Here is a 23754-nt window from a genome sequence, read left to right on the forward strand (position 1 = left end):
AAATACTGGTTTCCAAGGAGAAATTGTTACTTAAATCTTACTAGGCTCCCTTATAGGTGACACGTTTCTTCTCTGTTGCAGCTTTCAGAATTCTGTCTTTATCTTTGGCATATGACAGTTTCATTAAACGGGCTGTGGCTTGGATCTGTCTGGGTTAATCCTGTTTGTTTGGAGTTCTTTGAGTATCTTGGATGTGTATATTCATGTTCTTCATTAAATTGGGGAAGTTTTCAGCCATTATTTCTTTAAATATTCTCTCTGCTCCTTTCTTTCTTTCCTCTCCTTCCAGGGCTTCCACACACAGTGTTACACTTGATGGTGTCCCTAAGGGCTGTTCACTTGTCTTCATTCTTTCTTCTTTCTGCTCCTCAGACTGAAAGATTTCAATGGTCTTATCTTCAAAGTCACTGATTCTTTCTTCTGCCAGCTCCAATCTGCTGTTAAAACCCTCTACTGAATTTTAAATCGCTGTCACTGTGGTCTCCAGATCTATTTTGTTCTTTTTCCTAATTTCCATCTCTCTATTAACATTCCCTTTGTATTCATCTATCACTTTCCTGATTTCCTTAATTTCTTTGTCCACATTCTCCTTTAGTTCTTTGAGCAATTTTGCAATCATTTTTAAACATAAGTCTTTTGTCCGGAAAGTCCTAGGTCTGATTCTCCTCATTAATGGTTTCTAATGCTTTAACCTTCTCCTTTGCCTGTGCTATCACTTCTTATTTCTTTGTATGTTTTGTAATCTTTTATTGAAACCTGGACATTTTTATATTTTATGCTGGAATTTAGATTCTGAGGCATCTGTTCTCTAAACTGTATCTGGCTAGTGTCATGACAAGGCCTTCTTTGATTGACAAGAGCTAACAGAAAAAAACGTGTGTTGGGGAGCACCTTTCCTGGTCTTTGCAGACTGAACTGTGCAGTGTTCTTCTTCAGGGCTTGTCCATACAATGAATTTGGAGAATAGTTTGAGGTCAAAGCATCGGGGCCTCCCAGATGCTTTTTGTGCACGCGTCTTGTCTTGGGCATGTGCTTGTCTAGGAATTCACCCATTTACATGGACATGAATGTCCCCTCTTCCTAGGAAACAGGTTCCTCACGGTCCTGGGCACTGCACTGTATGTCCTGCAGCCATCAATGCCTTGCTCCAGGCAGCACAACTTGACTGCTCTTTCTCAGTGTTCTACAGGAGAGTTCTGTTAGCTGCACTCTACACACAGGGCAAGTTCTGGGACAGTGACTCCTTCATGCCTCCAGCAGACAGACTGGGGCAGACACACATACTCCAGTATGTGCATGAGGGTTACCCTGCTCCCTCTGGAACTGAACCAGGACCAGGGATCCACACTGGCAGTGTGGGCTGCTTCACATCAGGCCAGCGAGGGGTGAGGAAGGGGCCAGCCAGGGTACCACAAGATCATACCTTTTAAAGCAGCCTTCCTGATTTGGTGCTCACCATGGTACTGCAGTTGTTTAATTGTTTTCTGGAGCTTTGAGAAAGATGCTCCTGCCAGTTCCTGTTGGTTGTTGGAAGCTTCTTTGGGGGGACAGAGCCCTGCAGGGCCTTACTCTGTCATCTTGATTAGGGTTGGGCCTGTTGGCTCCATCTTCAATGGTTCTTCCCTTGAGGTTTTGGAACCAAAAGTGGGATTAAAGAAATCCAAAACAAATGACTCCAGCAATAATCACTCAATAATGCCAAAATGGCACGAGTAATGTGAAAGAAAGTATAGGCTACCTGTAGGTACTTTTCCAGAGAGATGCTACAGTGATTTCTTCAATCATTCTTGTTTCTCAATCTTCATTCATTCATTCATTTTAATGTGGGAAACTACCTTGTCATTCTGATAAATGTAGTCGCCATAATTTTAATAACCATGAAGAAAGGTTTAACTATTTGGTTGTTCCAAAATTAACAAACATTTTAGTACTGTTCATTGAGTGAGATTTCTGCTGAATTCCCTTACTTGAGCTCTGTTTGGTTCTGTGGAGCTTCAGCATGGAGGTTTAAGAAAGAGCTAGTGTATCATTACACTAGGCATTTAAGTGTCATTTCTATCGGACTTTTTGCCAACACCAAGAACCTTACAAATGACCACTGTGGCTGATCTGCAAAGGCCCCCCAGAAATAAAGGTGGTTCTGTGCCGCGTAGAGGTCGGCAGGGAGCAATTTAACTGCCATTTCTGTCAGTATACACAGCGGTCTCTCTGTTCAAGTAATTTATGTAAATGAATACACCAGTTTTTGTGGTAGACTCAGCTGTCTTAGAGAACACAGATATAAAGGAGAAAAGTCATGAAGTAAATGGAGTGAAGAGAGTGTTTTTCTTTCCTAGAAAAAAAAATTTCATGTTTTTTTAAGTGCTGACAAAGGGGATGCAATGATTTAGAAGACTGAATCCCAGGAATGCTAACTGCACCACATGGGCTGGATGCTGATTTCCCAACATTAGAAGGAAAGGCAAGAGGAGATGGAGAACTATGCTTTCAATACATTGCATCGTAAGATGCAATTAAATTTTTTCAAGCATATGACACGGTCCCCACAAAATAGGCACTGGAGCCCGCATTTAAAAATATTTATTGATTAACAGATTCTTGACCTTTCTCTGCTTGAACCCTTTGGGAGAAGATAAGCACAGATTAAAGAGGAGTAGCGTAAGCTAAGTTATGCACTTCGCTGCGGGCTGGAGAGACAAGGGAAGCCAAACGGGAGTCACCTGAAACTCCATTCCGGGGTGCATTTCCTGCAGCCATTTTGATGGGCTAATTCCATTTCTTAGGTCACAGCAGAAAAAAAACAAACAAAACTTATTTGGTAATGGGAAGAGTAGAGTAACTCAAGGGCAAAATATATTAATATTACCTGCTGAAAACAGGCTTGGACAAGGTTCTCAGGGAACATATTCCTGTTGGAGACATGAAAAGCAATATAATGTTAGGGCAAAAAGTGTTTTTGTCACACCCAATACATTGATGGAAATGAGTGTAATACAGACCTAAACCTCTAGTCTCTCTTTTCTGGCCTCTCCTTTGCATAATAATTCCTTGTATTAAGATCTACTTTTTTTTTTTTTCCTGCTGAGCTTCTATCAAGTATTAAAAATTTCTCCTAGCTAATCCCTCACTTAACTGACTCACTGAACAACTGACACACTTGCTTTCCTCATTCTGAAAAATCTCACTGGCAGAACACTCACAGTCAAGATATGAGTCTTCAATATTCTATACTTTTCTGTTTCCATCAGTGAGGATGTAGGTTTACCAAGAGTTCATTGTGTTTGTTTCCAAGTTTGTTACAACAATTGTAATATCATCATAATTACTGAATTAAATTAAATATTATGTAAATCAGTGAAATACAAGTGTGAAAACGAAGCTGCATTCTACAGAAACTGAATCGAATGCCTGGAAACAATAAAGGTAAGTGATAAATATTTTTGTCACTGAATTAGATAGATGTAAGAAGAGAACTGAATTAAATAAAGAAAAACTTGATTTGTTACTCAGATTTCTTTGCAATTTCTAAGATTTTTCTTGCTTCAATTTATGGAAAATGAGTCTGGAATCGCAGGTGATATATTTTATAAGGACAGTGTATACAACAAAATGTATGAATTGTAATCAATTGATATACTCAAAGACTCTTTCTCTATATAAAAAACGTATTTTTAAGTAAACCCAAAAAATCTAAGCCATATCTATATAATTTTTTGGCTTTCTGCTATAATTGTTATTTTTTATTAACTGACCAACTTCTGGCCCTGATTTCTTCGTATAAGAGAGCTTCCCTTGTATAGTTAAATTTGTATTTCTTCAAGTGTGCTTCGGAACTAACCACCCAACCCGGCCCAGCGTGATAACATAGCAAGTATATTTTCTACATTCCTGTCCATCCTGAATAATCTGACAGAGGCGCCCATTCCTTCATTCCCTCTTCCAAATAAACCTCCATAGGACATACTGGACACTTCCAGTCCTCCTCAGACCATGACCTGGTAAGAAGGCCCAGTGAGATCATTCGTGAAGCCCAGTACAAAATGGAAATGCATATGAATTAAAAAATGACTAAAAACTTCAAGATTGCGACAGCAGAGCATTAAACCAAGTGTGGGGGCCTCAAGGTCCCCCCGCCCGCCCCTGGAGCTCACCGTGCTGGGCAAACACTTACCTGATGAGGTCCAGCATGGCATCCACCGTACTGACCTCGGGGGTGCTGCCCACCCTGTCGATTTCAGATGCCTGCTGGGTGACGCCAGGCTTGATGCTCACAACCAGCACAACACCTGTGGCCAAAGGACAGCATCCACACAGGGTGAGGGGTCTTCCAAGGCACCGACTCCTGGCGCAGCTCCCTCAGACCCAGGAGGCCTGGTGGCAGCAGCCAATCCTGCGATGGGACCCCGAGGACCTGCCTACATGGGGACCCTCAAGTGGGACCTCAGCAGCTGCCTTAACTGCTTTTCCACTTAAACGAATAAGCAGAAGGAACTCGTTCCATGTTTTGTTTCTTAAAGGAGGGGGCTGCATCCTGGACTTGCTTCTGGAAACATCTGCCGGTGAGGGTATCTTTTTTCTCTTCTTAAGCTTATGTGATCAGTCTACACAGGTGTTGGGGTGAGTGATTCATTTTCCAACCCAGGGGACTCGTCAATGCCTTTTTGTAACCTTTACCCACAGATCCTGGTTATTCTCCAGAGAATCATACAGAACAAGCCTTATCTTTTTCCCACATGACAGGCTTCAAATATCTAGAAAGCTGTCGTGTGGGAAAGTGTAGTCTTGTGTGACTCTATGGGGTGGGGTGAGGACAAATAGATGAGAGGTACAGGGACAGATTCTCAGCTGGCTGAGAGGAAGAACCGTCTAACGGTAGAGTGCCTGAATGGGCTACTTTGGCCTTGGGAACTGGAGGGTTCCTGTCACCTGAGGTGTGCAAACAGAGGCAGGATGTGGCAGAAGACACCAAGGCGTGGGAGGTTGTTGGACTGCAGGGGAATGAAAGAGAAGAGAGTCCCTATGCCCTTTATCATTGCTTTTCCCAGGAGGAGGAAATGCTAATCTAAGGAGGAAGGGATTCTGGATGCTGAATGGGTCCATTTTGCTAGTGGGCAGGTCACCGGGCAATAAAGGACCCCGGATGGAAGTGACGCACTCTTTCCTCTCAGGGCTGCAGAAGGGATGTACTCCCAGCTAATGATAAACCTCTGTCTTGCCTTCTCCCTGCCTTTTAGTTTTCCTTCTTTGTATCTATCTCCCACAGGAACCTCATGAGATGTGGCTTTTGTTTGAAGCAGTTTTCAGACCCTCCTCTGTATAATACTACTAAAACTTCACACTCTCTCCCAAGAACTTCTCATCAATTCATTAAAGCAGGGCTGCAAGGGTCAAGCTGGCTGCAGCATCTGAGAACATTCTCTCTCTCTCCCCAACTTGGACATCCATCCTAAAACATTATGCTAGGAAAAGGATGCATCAAATTGTCTCCACAGAAGACTGTGAAAGGTGCAAGAGCAGCTGTACCTCTTATTAGAACTTTCTCCCTCTTTCAAGTGGGATCTATACTTAGCAAAACTCAGTTAGCTGTTAGTTCTTGGTGCTATAAAAATGCAATCTTTCTGGACATATTTTATAATTATACTCAGCTCCACTATTACAGATGGATTTGTCCACTTTAAGGATTATGTAAACTCTTGGCTTTACTTTCTTCTACTCAATGGTCCTGACAAGACATAAGTTGTACCATGGCTGAAATTCACTCAGTATTATATGTTCTTCACATAAGAGGAGCTATGTAGACATCGAGCCAAAAAACTGCATGATAATTTGACAATAGTGCATTTAAAAAGCCCAAATATTTTTTAATGAATAGTCACAATGATATAGAGGAATAAGGATGCAGAAATAAATTTTACCTAGAATTACAGCAATGGCAGTGGTACAGAAATAATATATGACAGCACGCAGACCAATTTTTCCAGATACATTGGAATCCAGTGCAGCAACACCTGGAAGGGGGAAAAGGTCAAATTATATTAATTTTTAGAAGATCAATTTCTAGGATGGTGATTCAGTCCTCAAGATATGAAATAAAAAGCTGAGAGCTGTTCTCTGCCTCTGGCAGGCTCGTCTCACACATTTTGTAAGGATATGATGAAATGGGTAAAAGAAACACTTCAAAATTGCAAACCCAGAATTAAGTGATGGAAGCCTTTTGAGGTGCAAGCCCCTTGGAGGCTCATTCTTCTGTCTTGGCATGGAGAACCCTGCCTTTGGCTTTTCTTATGGGCAGCACAATTACAAGGAGTCTCCCTTTTGCATTTGCTCAAAGAAGTTTATTAAAATTTTGCATATTACATCACCCAGCATTTCTTATGCCAGATCCTTTTTGAGGCTTGGTATCAAGAAAAATCTTATCATTTTATAATAAAAGTTTTTATTTCTCACATAACAAGAACTGCGTAATTCATGATTCTTTCCCTTTCTGCCTTTTCTGCTAGGAAGCTCAGAATCAATTAAAAAAAATACTTTTACATGCTCAGAAAAGTGATATATACACATTACAAACATCTGGAAAAAATAAAAAGGAATAAAGATGCAAACAAAAATCACTTCATCTCATAAGCAACACTTATATTCAGGTGAATTTTCTTCTCTATGTTTTGCAAACACAGCTAAAATAATTTTATAGTTTTAATCCCCTCTCTTTTTAATACAGCATTTTAAACATTTTTCCTCATCATTAGAAATGCACCCTGAGGATAATTTTAACGGCTACATTATCTTCAATCATGTGGCTGCACCATAATATATTTAATCATTCACTCCAAATTCAATAATAAATCACAGTAATTTCATTATCCATCTGGCCAGCATATTTCTTTCTTTCATGATTTTCAAATTGCTTCTACACTAACTATGTTATGGTATATGGCCTCTATTGTGAGAGAACCTAAAATAGTTTGAATGAATTTCCGAGGGCCCAGGTAATTGAAAACGTTACGGTCACGTTGTCAGATCTAGTTTCAAATGGCCTTCGGTGCTGGTGAAATGAATGAGTGCTGCCTGGGCTTGGCAGGGTTGTCTGGAAAGCCAAGGAGAGATGTATTAGAGGTGGAAGTTATGTGTCCTCCTCGGGAGAAACACTTGCCCTCTATCAAAGTCAGAGCTGAAGGATGCTGGGCTCTACTTGAAAGGTGGGACAAGTGGAGAATCTCTCAGATCACCTTTCAGCAAGCTGTCGTTCAGAGGCTTCAGAATCTACCCCGCCCAATTTCCAAAATGACGGTCTAAGAAAACGCTTTTAAGTCTTCAACATGCATGAGTTGCCCCAGGGCCATCTGCCGAGTCTGGGGTTTAGGGCAGCAGGAAGAATGAAGAGGCTGTTGCGAGGCAGCTCCCTGGCTAAGGCAGTAAACCCTGCGGCTCTCAGCCTGCTCCCGGAGATTTCCCATTCGCTCCCCACACTATAAAAGGCCCAGCCACTTATTTGAAATGACTGGGGAATAATGATCCTCATACTGAATCATACAATTTTGATGCACAGGAAAAGTCCATAAGGAAGCTATAATCATTACAATGGCAGCAAGTCATTTCTCCCTCTAAGCACACCAGTCCTCCAGCTGTCGATTCCTCCTTTGGAAGTTAATATTTTGAGAGAAGGTGCTCCGGCTTATTTAGCAGCTACCCGCAGATGTTGTTAAGGGCCCATTTGCCAACCTCAGGAGCAGGACTGCATGATGACCACTCGACGGGCCTCCATCAATCACATCCTAGAATGACCTTGATGGTAGACTCTATGCTCTTTCTTTGGAAAAAATACAGCTTATTGTACTGAGGGGACGCTGTTTTATTGAGGTAAGACAAAACTAACAACTACTCAAAGAACAACAACAAAAAATAATGGAGAGGGACTAAAAGCCACGATTCAGAAACAAATGAACTCTCTGATATTTACTTTAGGTCTCTTAAAAAAAAATAAAGCAAACAATGGATATAAGTAAATTTGCTAAGTATATTATATGATTTTATAATGTGCCTATTCCATTTTAGACCTTGGAACATTACTTTGAAGACAAGTATATTAATTATTTATGATAATGGTAGGTTTAAAAAAAAACACAAGAAATTCAACTGCTTTAAATTAACTCCAAGGAACCTGTACAAGTACCTGCAACCCTGACCTAATAGACAATGTATATTCACATATGTTGTCCTTCTTTGGTAGGTGTCCAGTTAAAGCATTTCCCAACCCCGAAGGTGCTGACTCGTGACAAGTTCACAGGGCGGCTGCAGAACTGTTCTAGGTATGGATTTTTGTACCCTCACAGGACGTCTTCCAGCAGGGAAACAAATTAAATCTATGTGGGTAATTGACAGCATATGTTCAGATATCTTAATCTGTCTTAACAATTTGGCCATGGGCTAATGCGTCTGCTTCTACTCCAGGACCCAGCTGGCAATAAAATGCTTCATAAAGATGCGATTATTGGTGGAAATACCTTAAACAAATCCTAAAAGCAGGCAGTCAGCTCCTCTCTGCTGGAGTGCAGCAACAAACATGAAGCTATTTATTTTTCATTCCTCTAATCTGCCTCAGTCCTACAATTTCCATGGATATAGCAGAAATTTATTCAAATCAACAGCTGTACCTTTCTACATGTCTGGAGTTACTTTTCTACCCCTCTGGCTATTAATGTACAGGGGGCAGTGCTGGCCCCAGCTCCAGGCTCCTGAACAATTAATAATGATTAGTTGGGGGTAGGGGTGGCGACCACCGTGGAGAGAGGAACATATGCAGGGAAACAGCCTCTTAATCTTTAAAACCTCTTGTGCTGGTTTGAAAGGATGTGTGTACCCTAGAAAAATGATGTTTTAATCCTAATCCTATTTTGTAAAGGCAGCCAACTCTTCTAATCCCTATTCAGTATTGTATGTTTGAAACTGTAATCAGATCACCTTCCTGGAGATGAGATTTAATCAAGAGTGGTTGTTAAACTGGATTAGGTGATGACATGTCTCCACCCATTTGGGTGGGTCTTGATAAGTTTCTGGAGACCTATAAAAGAGGAAACATTTTGGAGAAAGAAGGAGATTCAGAGAGAGCAGAGCAGAATGACATAGCCATGAGAAGCAGAGTTCATCAGCCAGTGACCTTTGGAGATGAAGGAAAATGCCTCCCCAGAAGCTTCATGAAACACGAAGCCAGGAGAAGAAGCTAGCAGATGACACTGTGCTTGCCATGTGCACTTCCAGATGAAAGAGAAACCTTGACTGTGTTCGCCATGTCCCCTTTCACTTGAGAGAGAAACCCTGAACTTCACTGGCCTTCTTGAACCAAGCTATCTTTCCCTGGATGCCTTTGATTGGACATTTCTATAGACTTCTTGTATTTGGGACATTTTCTCAGTCTTAGAACTGTAAACTAGCAACTTATTAAATTCCCCTTTTTAAAAGCCGTTCTGTTTCTGGTATATTGCAGCTATACTCCAGCAGCTAGCAAACTAGAACACCTCTATAGTAGGAATGTCATGGAACCCAACATGACAAAATGCCTGTCTGGGTGGTCTAAACACCACACTTTCCAATAACAATAAATATGATAATGATGATAGCAGACACTGCATATTGGGCAATGACTACACATTCAGTGCACTTTCTCCTTTATTTCTCAACATAACACTATGAGGCAGGTGCTTTATCCCCATTTTACAGAAGAGAAAGCTGTATAGCGCAGAAAGGCTAAAAAACATACCACAGTCCTTCTCACAGCTGGTTAGGGGTGGAGCTAGGACCTGCATCCAGATTTGACCCTGCAGGCCACATTCTTAACCACGATGTCAAACTGTCTCTATCTGTGTGCTGCAAAAGTCTAGACCAGCACTCTTGCCCAAAGCTATGAGCTAAGCCCTCACTAAAAAAAAAAACAACCCCCCAAAAAACCTGTGTTCCCGAAAACATTTGACCAAAGCTAATGTCCCACCAGCAGGTCAAGGAACCCCAAAGCAGGTGTTGGGCATAGAGGCCAGGGGGCATAAACTGTGAAAGAGACAGATTGGATCCTTTCAGGGGGCACTGCCCCTCCTTCATTTGCACACCTCACATGACCTTGCTTGGCCCCAGAAGATGGCTGGCTGGCCAAAGACGGGTAAGATTCCTCAGGAAAGGAACAACCTAAGACAGGCACAGTCACAACGGAGCCATCAGGAGAAAACTTGAAGCCAACAGAGTGCGGGCACAAACCCTCACCACCCCCCCAACTTTAAAGGGGCCTAAACCCTGCATGGCTACATTGTTTCCCACACCCAGCTGAGATCAGGACATACTAGCACCTGCAGAAAAAAAAAAACAAACAAAAAACCAAAAACCAAAAACGAAATATAAATGATGCTATAACCCTTCCCTATAAGCTGGGGTAAGCATCAAAGGGGGGAAATGTAGCAGGCAGGCTTTTAAGCAGGCAGGCTGCTCCTCCCCCTTCTTCTTCTGGTTCAGCTGCCTTCTCTGTGGAAAACCCCCAAACCCCCTCTCCTGACCTTCAGTAATGGGTAAAACTGCAGGCAAGTAAGATAACACACCTGGGATGGTGACCCTCCCCTAACAGCTCATCTCCTTCTGTAACCTGCTTTGCTCCTTAAACTGACCAATTATTTGTCCTTTAACATTGCTGGTTGCCATATTAAGCTTACCTTATCTCTAGCATGTAATACAGTCTATAAAAGCTAAGGTTGCCTTTTGTTTGGGGCTCAGACTTTCAGAGGCTACTTGGCTGAGCCCTATGGCCACAGAAAATAAAACCTACTTCCTGAAGAAAAAAAAAATTCTAGACCAGCAGCAGAACTTCCTGTAATGATGGAAATGCTCTTTATCTGTGCTGTCCATTGCAGTCGCCACTGGCCACAAAAGCTATGGAGCACTTGACATGTGGCTAGGAGAGCTGAGAAATGGAATTTTTCATGTTATTTCATTTCATCTCTAAATAGCCACACGTAGCTAGTGCCTATCATATGGGAGAGCACAAGTCCCTAGATTTACCAGCATTTAGCAGGTGTTCAACAATGTTGAAACAATGAATTCAAACTTAACTCCCTAAAATTCTGTAAAGCCGCATTACCTTGCCAATGTGGGGCAGGGGAGAGGAAAGATGATAAACCATCACAGCCTGGTCTCTATCCCCATCACATCACTGACCTGCTGCTCTGAGGCCTGAGCCTTACTCTCCTCTGGGTCCCTATAAGCTACTCCGTGACTGTACCTCGATGCTTTCTGTGTGACAGAAAGGGCTGCACCTTTCCTGGGTAGCCCCACCTAACAAACCGAACCCATTTCAGAAGTCTGCTCCAGTGTCCGAGATTTGGAACTCAGCAGCCACCTCCTCAGAAGCCACTTTGTACATGGTAGTTTCATTTGGTCTCCAGGGAAGCCAACAAAAAAGCAGTGTCCACCACAAAAGACATCCTCGTGAAAACACGTTTAGCATCTTTGTGTTTCTAAACCTCATGGCCTCCTGGAGGAGGTCAGAAAGCATGCATGACCACTTTAGTCCCAAACTGCGAGGCAGTACAGTGCTTTATGTCGGGGTTTCCCTCTACTCAGCCACCTGGGTTTCTTGCTTTCAGACCAACCATCCCTCAAGCCTGATCAAATTTAGAAGACCACCTCCCTCTGAAGTCATCTTCCAGAATTCATTTCTTCTGGGAGCTGACAAGTGAGGGAGGAATGCGCACCAATACATTATAAAGCTGGTGCGATAAGACACACAGATAAATCAAAAGTAAGTCTTTAAAAAATTGTGTAACAATTTGGCAGTAATTTTATAAATTGAATCTAATCATAAGCAATAGGGTTAGTATCTTATGTCTTTTAATATTTTTCTTATAACTCATTTTTATCACACTTTACAAATCTTACTGGTCTGTGATAGATCGGAAATGGAAAAAACTGGATCTTGCCTACAGATACTGTGCAAAGCTCTGGTGCAGAGAACAGGTATGGTGGCTTCTCAAAGAAGCGGCGTCTCCAGGCTGCAGTGACCAGGAGAGAACTGATGGAGCAGGTGGCACCTGAACTGGCAGAAAAGGACAAGTAGGGATCCAGTTATCAATAAGCCCTGGACCGTCCTTAAAGCGAGGGACAGTTCTGAGGCTGGGCTGTGGCCTAGAAACAGGCATAAAGTCCAAGCTTGTTCCTGGAATTAGGGGTACCTGCTAGCTTTTTATTTTAAGAAAGAACATTTGCTTTCTTCACCTCGGAAGGTGGCTTTGAGGAGCAGGGGTGCTGGCTCCTCACCCAAGTGGTAATAATCTAAACTTTTATAAAAATACCACAAAGGAAGCAGTTGCCATGGGCAAAACAATAGCAGGTTTTAAAAATAAACACCCGAGGGCAAAGAACTCTCTGATTAAGCTACCACCCACCAGAGAACAAAGGTTTCTTGACAATCTCTCTCCAACTCACTGTTAAGGTGTCAACATTTTTGGTTATTAAAATGATTTTTTTTTTTGGTCTGGCATTTGACCGAGCTTTGCAGTTGTCAATGGACACAACATCCTAGAAGCATACTGTTGCAAAGGGGTTAAAACCCACTCAGGAGGATGGCTCCTATTGCTGTCACCAGCAGGGAGATCACTGGCATAGAGAAAAACAAGTACAGGCTCTGGTGGCTCAAATCTCAGTCTTCTCCCCCCAGACTCAGTTTCCCCAACCATATATACCTGTACCTCTTTCAAGGTAACTGTGGGGAGCAAAATAAACAAGATCATCTTGCATGGTTCTTTTAAGGATTAGAAATAATGTAGAAAATACCTACTAGAGTGCCTGGAACTTCATTTATACTCAGGAAACAGCCTCTGTGACTGTCATTGAATGAAATGATACATTCACTTGCGTCACTGAGCTAATGGAAGGCACCTAAGGAGGGCTAACTCCTTCACTCCCTCACTTAGTCTCTTAGCTGCAGTCACTAAAAAGAGCTTGTTACAAGCACAGGTCAGGTCATTACGGGTCCTGTATAACCCTCCAGTGGCACTGACCTGCTATGGCTGTGTGGGCCCTGCAGGAAGGATGCCTGCTGCCCCTCCAGACCCACCTCACGCCACCTCCCCACATCCTCACCCTGCTCCAGGCCTCTTCTCCTAGTTTTGGAGGAAGCCAAGCACCTCCCCCTGCAAGCCCTCTCTTTACACAGGCCGTGCTCTCGGCTTCGCCCTTTTCTTCACTGAGCTACGTCTAAGTTCTTTCCTCAAAGTCCTTCCCTGAGTCTCCAGACTAAATCAGGACCCCCTCTTTTCCTCTCTAAGCACCCAGTCCATGTCACGTTTCACACTTTATATCTAATTATTTAATGATTCATTTATTTAATGTCTGTCTCTCTTGTTAGACTATAAACTCCATGAGGGTAGGAGGCCTAGATATCTGCTTGTTCACCAAAGTATACCCAATGCCCCGCACACGGGAAAAGCTCAGTAAGTATGTGCTGACCGAATGAATAACACAGTTATTTACGTAGTTTCTGGCTCCCAGAACCCCCTCCCAGGCTATGGCCCTGAGGCAGCAGAGTGTTCTAGAAAGGAACTCTGCGTCAGTCCCAGGTGCTGCCTTTGCAATGTGTGTGATTTGGCAACAGAGCTCAATCTCTCTTGAACCTCCTGTTTCTTTATCACTAAAAATGGAGACAAGGTCCCACCTATTTCACAGCTTCAGAAGTTTGCTTATGAGGATCAAATTTTAAAAGTTCCTAAATTTTAAACTTCAAAATGTTACTTTGATTTCCCAGGGAAAACAAGACTGGAGATGATCTCACTTTGTTAACCTAGGGCACAGAGGAATCTCTGCAGTCTGCATTAATTCCTGGGATGTTGAAAGGAAGAGAGAAGACAGACGGAAGGAGGTGAAACATATTTCTATGTACGTTTCACCTATGACATCTATTTCTCTTAGAGACAAGAATACAAAGAACCTCCTTAAAAAAACGTATATCGCCACCGTAGACCATTTGATCTTGAAGTTAACAAAACAAACTGGCCCTAGGCAGAATAATGAAAGGTCACTTTGTAGCCTCTGTCAGCAGGTCTGCACTTGATGTTCAAGTCGTGGTCTCCTGCCTATGCTGCAGTCTGGGGTGCAGGTTTTAGCATTTTATGCCTTGAAGCGCAGTGACGTCTGTAGTCAGGACCAATTCTTCAGAAGACCCCACATGCTTTTTTTTTTAGGAGGATTAGTGTTCAATAAAAGCATTAGGCACACCACTGAAGATCTGACACTCCATAAGAGTGCTCTGACAGCAGCAGCTAGCTAAAGGTGCCGTGAAACTTTTCCGGTTTTCTGCTCACACATAATTATCACTGGGCTCTCTCTTTACTTTTACTTATCCTGTAAAATTGGTTAACTGAGGCTTCCGGGTGGAGGCTCCTTGTACGCTGGTGAACTTTACAAATGAGTGGCAGACAAGTGCTTACACCGTTTTCATTTCCAGATTGAATGCATTTACGTGGGCTTGCCAATGGGCAGCTCGATTCTAACACTGACCCTGTTGCCGCTTCTTTCTAGAAACTTCTGACGGGCCAGACCAAAAAGAGTAAATAAAAAATTAGAGACCACTTAAAATGCACTCTGACATGGCACTATTATTAGCCCAATTTTACGGTCTGAGGAACAAATGACTTGCCTAAGGTTTCATTTAGTAAACGCCAGAGCCGGGATTCGAACCCAGGCAGTGTGTCTCTAAGGCTGCGCTCTTAACCACCAGACTCTCCTGCCCCACTACCGACCAGCACTTCCCCACCTGACGCTTGTTCAGGTTGCCCCTTGGCAGAGAACTGCACAGGTCGCATGGGTGGGAGTCACTGCTGTAACTTGCTTCCTCTTGCCAAAAACAGGCTTGAGGCCAGACCGCTTAGCAAGGCACACATGGCCAAGCAATGGGGCCACATGCTCGTTCCTCAACGCGTCCCTCCTGCCCACGTCTCCTGCTTGCCAGTCTAAGTCTCACTGTTCTCCCAGGAAGCTGCCGTGTCACCGAGAAATTAAGGTGATTACTGAATCACTCACTATGTAGGTGTTTTTCTTTCTATATGGTAGAATAGGCAGAAGTTAATACCAATTTGTCTCATCCCCGTTTATACTCATTATTATAATGGTCACTGCAGCCTAGTCTCAGCCCTATTTGTATTTGATACGGTAATGGTAACAATTCCGTCTCCCCTTGCTGGAATCCATAAAAACCCTGAACTCCTTAGACTCAAGGAGACAGATCTTGGGGCCATCAGATCTCCTGCTTCCCACATAGCATTATACACTTTCTCTCTTTGAAATTCCAATTATGTGCCTTTGGGCAGAGAACCCACCACTTTTGTTCGGTATCAATGGCTTCTGCTATTTTCTTCTGCCTGGAATGCTACCCCTTTACCTGATTCCTCTCCCTCCTCAAAACCCCCACCCAATGTCCCCTCCAAGAACTCACTTCCACAAAGCATTTGCCACACAGCACTGTAATGCAGTCTCTCTTTCCTGCTGGATAGGGTTTATCTTTGTACCCTGTGTGCCTAGCACAGAGCCTGACACATCAAAGACGAATGAATGAATGAACAATCTCTCAGGTTCATACATTCAATACATGGTGAGTTCCTTAGAATCCCTGCACGGTTTCTCCCTCCTTTCTCTGGAAACAAAACTGGGTTAACCTACAGTCATATGATTGTGTGGACCGGTCTATTACCACTTTAGACAGAAGGAAGGCTTTCAGGGCTGATCCTCTGGGCTTCATCATCTTAGGAAGAGACTGAAGCGGGAATTAAATTTAATGTTATCTATTTTCACTTTGTATTTATTTCCCTGGTAAGGAACACAATTCATTGCGAGAACTCCATTTCTTATGAACTAAGCACTCCTTTCTTTGGAGGAAAAGCTCTGCAGAAATCAAATTAATTTAAGTCTTCTGACTTCAATAGCTGTGCTCTAACTCAACACACACTTCTTGATGATCTCAGGAAATGCTTAATTTATGTCCTGGTTAAAACAAGGCTAGGGAAAAGAAGGACACTTAAAATGTAGGCAGAGAGGAATGATTATAGATGTTGCAAGTGAGGCAAGAGGTTCCTTCAGTCCCAATCTGTATCTTATGCTACAGTACACATGCCTAGCCCTGCCTTTGTTAGCATGGAGTTTTAAGTTTAAAAGCCATCTTGAAATGGCGATTTTCATAGAGACTGAACTGTATAACAAAGAATCAGTGCTTCAAGAAAAGCACAAATGCTTTCCCCATAGCTGAAGTCGACTTTAAGCGCTCTTGGCAACCTATGTTTACAAGAAGCCAATTTTTATTTAAATAGCAAGTTGGTACAACCAAATGACATGTGCATCTTCAACTTTTACATCTTCTTGCCAACAGAGGGGTTCAAAGGCCTGGCTAGTTTGGAAGACCCAGGAGAGAGGCAGGAGCCTCCCCCTCTCATGGGTGGATCTCTGTTGGTCTATTTTCACTGACTGAACCCAGTCTCAGGGAGGCAAACTGCACGGTTCTCTCCACTGGAGGGCATGGGATAGTTTCCAGTACACAGCCGCATATGAGCAAATGAACATACAGCCATTAAAAAATTGCCTTTCCCAGCCCAAGAGATCCAAGTATGTCATTTCCTGCAAAACCTAAATTTAAAAATAAGGGTCTCCAAAAACCTTGACTGACTTGATTTTACTCTGCACCATCCTCTATTGCTTAGGGTCCCTCTGGGGTGCCTTTACTCATTGTCTGATATGCTGGTTTATATTGTCACATGGATTCTACCTCAACAAGATCACATCTAGAGAGTTGGAATCAAGCCTTCCCTTTCATCTACAGCAGGGGTCATCAAACTATACCACCCCCTTTTTTGTTTCCTTTTTAAATAGACTTTATTATTTAGAGCAGTGGTGGGTTTGCACGCAGTCCAAAATTTCCATATACCTCATGCACATATATGCACATGCTTTCCCTATTATTAACATTTACATTAGTGTGGTATATTTGTTACAATAGATGAGCCAACATTATTAGAAATATATCTACATTAGAGTTCACTCTTTGTTGTACAGGTCAATGGGTTTTTTTAATTGATATATATTATATAGTCATATACCATGTAATCATCCAAACTGTACAATGGTTCACAATATCATATAGCTATGCATTTATCATCACAACCAACTTTTTTTTTCTTTTCTCATGAAAAATAACATATATACAAAAAGCAACAAATTTCAAAACACATTGTATAATTAGTTGTAGAACAGATTTCAGAGTTTGGTTTGGGTTACAATTTCACAATTTTAGGTTTTTACTCCTAGCTGCTCTGAGATACTGGAGACTAAAAGAAATATCAATATAATGATTCAGCAATCATACTGAATTGTTAAACCTACCTTCTCTGTATAACGCCACCATCACCTTTGATCTTTCTTCCACTCTTTAAGGGTATTTGGGCTATGCTCATTCTACCTTTTTCATATTGGAAGGGGCTGTTGATAATATTCACCCTGATTTTATGAATAAATGTTTTATTGGAATAAGGCCACACCCAATACCACCTATCGGCTGCTTCCTGAATCAGCCAGAGTTAAATAGATGAGACACATATCACGCAGCCTGAAAAGCTTAAATTTATTTACTCTGGATCTTTAGGAAAAAGTGGACATTTGCTGTAAAGGAAACAGACTCATAAACTGTATATGACTGCTGTTTAATAAATACTGTTTATATGTAAGCCTTGATAAGGATTTTTAAAAATTTCTTGGTTAAAAAGTAAAGGGAAACCTCTGCCCTGTGGCTGAGAGCAAGCTCTAAAAAATTTGAAATCCTGATGTAGAAGGTGGAGTAACAACCATTTAAAAGTCTGAAGCAAGTTTTTATTGCTCTTCCAAAGGTGAAGTCTTAAATTCATCTTTGGACAAGTTCTGACAAAAGTAAATCCAATACTCAACCGGTGCCCTGCAGAAACTGTAAAATCATCAGTAAAGGAAATACACATGTTTCCTACAGAATCGAGTCTTCTGCTTGGTAATGCAGCTTGTGGAGAAGGTACTAGAACTTAGACTCAGTGGCCTGGGATAGGGCAAGATTTCAGAAAGGAGGGAGTTTTTCTTGACTTTGCCCTGGGCTGTGTGTGTGCTAGTTGAGCAGATGTTTATAGGAAACCTAGAGCGGAGATGCCAGAGGAAAGGAGAGGAACCAGCTTCTCACTGCTCCGAAGGAGAACTACGTGCAGGAACCAGCACGGGCTTGGCATGGCCCAGCCTGGACAGCCACCAAGTCCTGAAAGATGGGTGGATACGCAACAACCCAGCTTCTATTCTAAGTGTCCTGAAGGGTCTACAAGGCAAGACCACTCCCTTCTGGCTGCAAGTGGGGTTTCCTCTGAAGTGGATAATCCATAATGTTGACTGTCCCAGGAAGAAGTTGCTTCTGGGTCAGGATAGGGAGACGTGTGATGGTGCAACTTTCCTTCCTAGATCCCAGTGTCAGGGGCTGGGATTAGGATATAGCAATGCTTGCAACATCTGCATGTGGAGGGAAAAGCTGGCCTCAGCTTCCTGGAGGCAGGCCAGCAGCTAAGCAAAGGGGCAGCATTGAGGGACCCCAAGGCTCCAGGAAGAGCCCCTAAGGGGAGCACTGACTATCCCCATCAGTGTTTGACCTGCTTTTGTTATGTCCAAACCTTTAGAAAGCTTTATCCCGAGTAGCAGTCTGGTTTCCATTGCACTGGAAAGAACTGAGTTTGTTCTATCTTAGGAGAGAGGAGCAAAGTGGGGAGATCCCAGGATCAGAGAAGGGGGCAGCAGCCACCGCAGACTCCAGGGGAGGGCAGCTGTACCCAGGGGAGCACATTTGGCCCAGGTGGTGGTGACAAAGGGGTAGAGCAGAAGAGCTTGGAACCTCTTCTTGAGCCTAACTAGGATAGCCCCCTGGAAGGATGGTCAGGGGAATGCTTGGCTAGAGGGTGGTGGGCCATTTCTTTGCTGGTTGTAGCAGCCTCAAGTCATCATAATTTGGATATTAAAGAAAATTTGAACTGAATTTAAACAGACTGGTTGGAGAGACCTGAATCAGGGTTTTCCAGAGCCTCCCAGCATGTTCCATCAACCATCTTCCCTGCACTTTCTCTGGTGGGATGACATAAATATAGCTTACAAACCTCCAAGCTCAGATAGCTTGCAGCAGGGCCTGAGTGAACTCCTCAGGATGTAAACTGCAAGTAGGAGTCCATCTGTCAGTGTGTACATAGTCTGTCTCTGAAAATGCCTTAAGGAGATTCTGTCTCCTGTGCCTTTTTTTTAAATTATTTTTTATTTTTTTATTAATTAACGGGAAAAAAAAAAAATTAACCCAACATTTAGAAATCATACCATTCTACATATGCAATCAGTAATTCTTAACATCATCACATAGATGCATGATCACCGTTTCTTAGTACATTTGCATCGGTTTAGAAGAACTAGCAACAAAACAGAAAAAGATATAGAATGTTAAAATAGATAAAAGAAATAAAAGTAATAATAATAGTAAAAACAAACAAACAAACAAACAAAAAACCTATAGCTCAGATGCAGCTTCATTTAGTGTTTTAACATGATTACTTTACAATTAGGTATTATTGTGCTGTCCATTTTTGAGTTTTTGTATCTAGTCCTATTGCACAGTCTGTATTCCATCAGCTCCAATTACCCATTATCTTACCCTGTTTCTACCTCCTGCTGGACTCTGTTATCAATGACATATTCCAAGTTTATTCTCGAATGTCTGTTCACATCAGTGGGAACATACAGTATTTGTCCTTTAGTTTTTGGCTAGACTCACTCAGCATAATGTTCTCTAGGTCCATCCATGTTATTACATGCTTCATAAGTTTATCCTGTCTTAAAGCTGCATAATATTCCATCGTATGTATATACCACAGTTTATTTAGCCATTCTTCTGTTGATGGACATTTTGGCTGTTTCCATCTCTTTGCAATTGTAAATAATGCTGCTATAAACATTGGTGTGCAAATGTCCGTTTGTGTCTTTGCCCTTAAGTCCTTTGAGTAGATACCCAGCAATGGTATTGCTGGGTTGTATGGCAATTCTATATTCAGCTTTTTGAGGAACCGCCAAACTGCCTTCCACAGTGGTTGTACCATTTGACATTCCCACCAACAGTGGATAAGTGTGCCTCTTTCTCCGCATCCTCTCCAGCACTTGTCATTTTCTGTTTTGTTGATAATGGCCATTCTGGTGGGTGTGAGATGATAGCTCATTGTGGTTTTGATTTGCATTTCTCTAATGGCCAGGGACATTGAGCATCTCTTCATGTGCCTTTTGGCCATTTGTACTTCCTCTTCTGGTAGGTGTCTGTTCAAGTCTTTTTCCCATTTTGTAATTGGGTTGGCTGTCTTTTTGTTGTTGAGTTGAACAATCTCTTTATAAATTCTGGATACTAGACCTTTATCTGATATGTCATTTCCAAATATTGTCTCCCATTGTGTAGGCTGTCTTTCTACTTTCTTGATGAAGTTCTTTGATGCACAAAAGTGTTTAATTTTGAGGAGCTCCCATTTATTTATTTCCTTCTTCAATGTTCTTGCTTTAGGTTTAAGGTCCATAAAACCGCCTCCAATTGTAAGATTCATAAGATATGTCCCTACATTTTCCTCTAACTGTTTTATGAACTTAGACCTAATGTTTAGATCTTTGATCCATTTTGAGTTAACCCTTGTATAGGGTGTGAGATATGGGTCTTCTTTCATTCTTTTGCATATGGATATCCAGTTCTCTAGGCACCATTTATTGAAGAGACTGTTCTGTCCCAGGTGAGTTGGCTTGACTGCCTTATCAAAGACCAAATGTCCATAAATGAGAGGGTCTATATCTGAGCACTCTATTCGATTCCATTGGTCGATATATCTATCTTTATGCCAATACCATGCTGTTTTGACCACTGTGGCTTCATAATATGCCTTAAAGTCAGGCAGCGTGAGACCTCCAGCTTCATTTTTTTTCCTCAAGATACTTTTAGCAATTTGGGGCACCCTGCCCTTCCAGATAAATTTGCTTATTGGTTTTTCTATTTCTGAAAAATAAGTTGTTGGGATTTTGATTGGTATTGCATTGAATCTGTAAATCAATTTAGGTAGGATTGACATCTTAACTATATTTAGTCTTCCAATCCATGAACACGGCATGCCCTTCCATCTATTTAGGTCTTCTGTGATTTCTTTTAGCAGTTTTTTGTAGTTTTCTTTATATAGGTTTTTTGTCTCTTTAGTTAAATTTATTCCTAGGTATTTTATTCTTTTAGTTGCAATTGTAAATGGGATTTGTTTCTTGATTTCCCCCTCAGCTTGTTCATTACTAGTGTATAGAAAAGCTACAGATTTTTGAATGTTGATCTTGTAACCTGCTACTTTGCTGTACTCATTTATTAGCTCTAGTAGTTTTGTTGTGGATTTTTCCGGGTTTTCGACGTATAGTATCATATCATCTGCAAACAGTGATAGTTTTACTTCTTCCTTTCCAATTTTGATGCCTTGTATTTCTTTTTCTTGTCTAATTGCTCTGGCTAGAACCTCTAACACAATGTTGAATAATAGTGGTGATAGTGGACATCCTTGTCTTGTTCCTGATCTTAGGGGGAAAGTTTTCAATTTTTCCCCATTGAGGATGATATTAGCTGTGGGTTTTTCATATATTCCCTCTATCATTTTAAGGAAGTTCCCTTGTATTCCTATCTTTTGAAGTGTTTTCAACAGGAAAGGATGTTGAATCTTGTTGAATGCCTTCTCTGCATCAATTGAGATGATCATGTGATTTTTCTGCTTTGATTTGTTGATATGGTGTATTACATTAATTGATTTTCTTATGTTGAACCATCCTTGCATACCTGGGATGAATCTTACTTGGTCATGATGTATAATTCTTTTAATGTGTTGTTGGATACGATTTGCTAGAATTTTATTGAGGATTTTTGCATCTATATTCATTAGAGAGATTGGTCTGCAGTTTTCTTTTTTTTGTAATATCTTTGCCTGGTTTTGGTATGAGGGTGATATGGCTTCATAGAATGAATTAGGTAGCTTTCCCTCCACTTTGATTTTTTTGAAGAGTTTGAGGAGAGTTGGTACTAATTCTTTCTGGAATGTTTGATAGAATTCACATGTGAAGCCGTCTGGTCCTTTATTGAAGGACTTTTCTTTTTAGGAAGCTTTTGAATGACTAATTCAATTTCTTTACTTGTGATTGGTTTGTTGAGGTCATCTGTTTCTTCTTGAGTCAAAGTTGGTTGTTCATGTCTTTCCAGGAACCCGTCCATTTCATCTAAATCGTTGTATTTATTAGCGTAAAGTTGTTCATGGTATCCTGTTATTACCTCCTTTATTTCTGTGAGGTCAGTGGTCATGTCTCCTCTTCCATTTCTGATCTTATTTATTTGCATCCTCTCTCTTCTTCTTTCTGTCAATCTTGCTAAGGGCCCATCAATCTTATTGATTTTCTCATAGAACCAACTTCTGGTCTTACTGATTTTCTCTATTGTTTTCATGTTTTCAATTTCATTTATTTCTGCTCTAATCTTTGTTATTTCTTTCCTTTTGCTTGCTTTGGGATTAGTTTGCTGTTCTTTCTCCAGTTCTTCCAAGTGGACAGTTAATTCCTGCATTTTTGCCTTTTCTTCTTTTCTGATAAAGGCATTTAGGGGAATAAATTTCCCTCTTAGCACTGCCTTTGCTGCGTCCCATAAGTTTTGATATGTTGTGTTTTCATTTTCATTTGCCTCGAGGTATTTACTAATTTCTATTGCCATTTCTTCTTTGACCCACTTGTTGTTTAAGAGTGTGTTATTGAGCCTCCATGTGTTTGTGAATTTTCTGGCACTCTGCCTATTATTGATTTCCAACTTCATTCCTTTATGATCCGAGAAAGTGTTGTGTATGATTTCAATCTTTTTAAATTTGTTAGGACTTGCTTTGTGACCCAACATATCGTCTATCTTTGAGAATGATCCATGAGCACTTGAAAAAAAGGTGTATCCTGCTGTTGTGGGATGTAATGTCCTATAAATGTCTGTTAAGTCTAGCTCCTTTATAGTAATATTCAGATTCTCTATTTCTTTATTAATCCTCTGTCTAGATGTTCTGTCCATTGATGAGAGTGGGGAATTGAAGTCTCCAACTATTATGGTATATGTGTCTATTTCCCTTTTCAGTGTTTGCAGTGTATTCCTCACATATTTTGGGGCATTCTGGTTCGGTGCGTAAATATTTATGATTGTTATGTCTTCTTGTTTAATTGTTCCTTTTATTAGTATATAGTGTCCTTCTTTGTCTCTTTTAACTGTTTTACATTTGAAGTCTAACTTGTTGGATATTAGTATAGCCACTCCTGCTATTTTCTGGTTGTTATTTGCATGAAATATCTTTTCCCAACCTTTCACTTTCAACCTATGTTTATCTTTGGGTCTAAGATGTGTTTCCTGTAGAGAGCATATAGAAGGATCCTGTTTTTTAATCCATTCTGCCAGTCTATGTCTTTTGATTGGGGAATTCAGTCCATTAACATTTAGTGGTATTACTGTTTGGATAATATTTTCCTCTAACATTTTGCCTTTTGTACTATATATATCATATCTGACTTTCCTTCTTTCTACAGTCTTCTCCATACCTCTCTCTTCTGTCTTTTCGTATCTGACTCTAGTGCTCCCTTTAGTATTTCTTGCAGAGCTGGTCTCTTGGTTACAAATTCTCTCAGTGACTT

The 23754-nt window shown here is 41.3% G+C and overlaps 1 protein-coding gene across 4 annotated transcripts in view; it reads right to left on the minus strand.

The window, feature by feature from the left end:
* Window positions 1-23754, minus strand: part of SLC1A1 (solute carrier family 1 member 1) — a 128548-nt gene that overhangs the window by 19156 nt on the left and 85638 nt on the right. For all 4 annotated transcript variants that reach the window (XM_077148284.1, XM_077148281.1, XM_077148283.1 and 1 more), the window contains 3 exons: window positions 5916-6008; window positions 4172-4286; window positions 2867-2909 (listed from right to left, as the gene is read on the minus strand). In XM_077148284.1, the coding sequence (XP_077004399.1) occupies window positions 2867-2909; window positions 4172-4286; window positions 5916-6008 (251 nt within the window). The remainder of the gene's footprint in view (window positions 1-2866; window positions 2910-4171; window positions 4287-5915; window positions 6009-23754) is intronic.

The sequence above is a fragment of the Tamandua tetradactyla genome, chromosome 2, assembly GCF_023851605.1.
Source record: "Tamandua tetradactyla isolate mTamTet1 chromosome 2, mTamTet1.pri, whole genome shotgun sequence".
Taxonomy (NCBI): domain Eukaryota; kingdom Metazoa; phylum Chordata; class Mammalia; order Pilosa; family Myrmecophagidae; genus Tamandua; species Tamandua tetradactyla.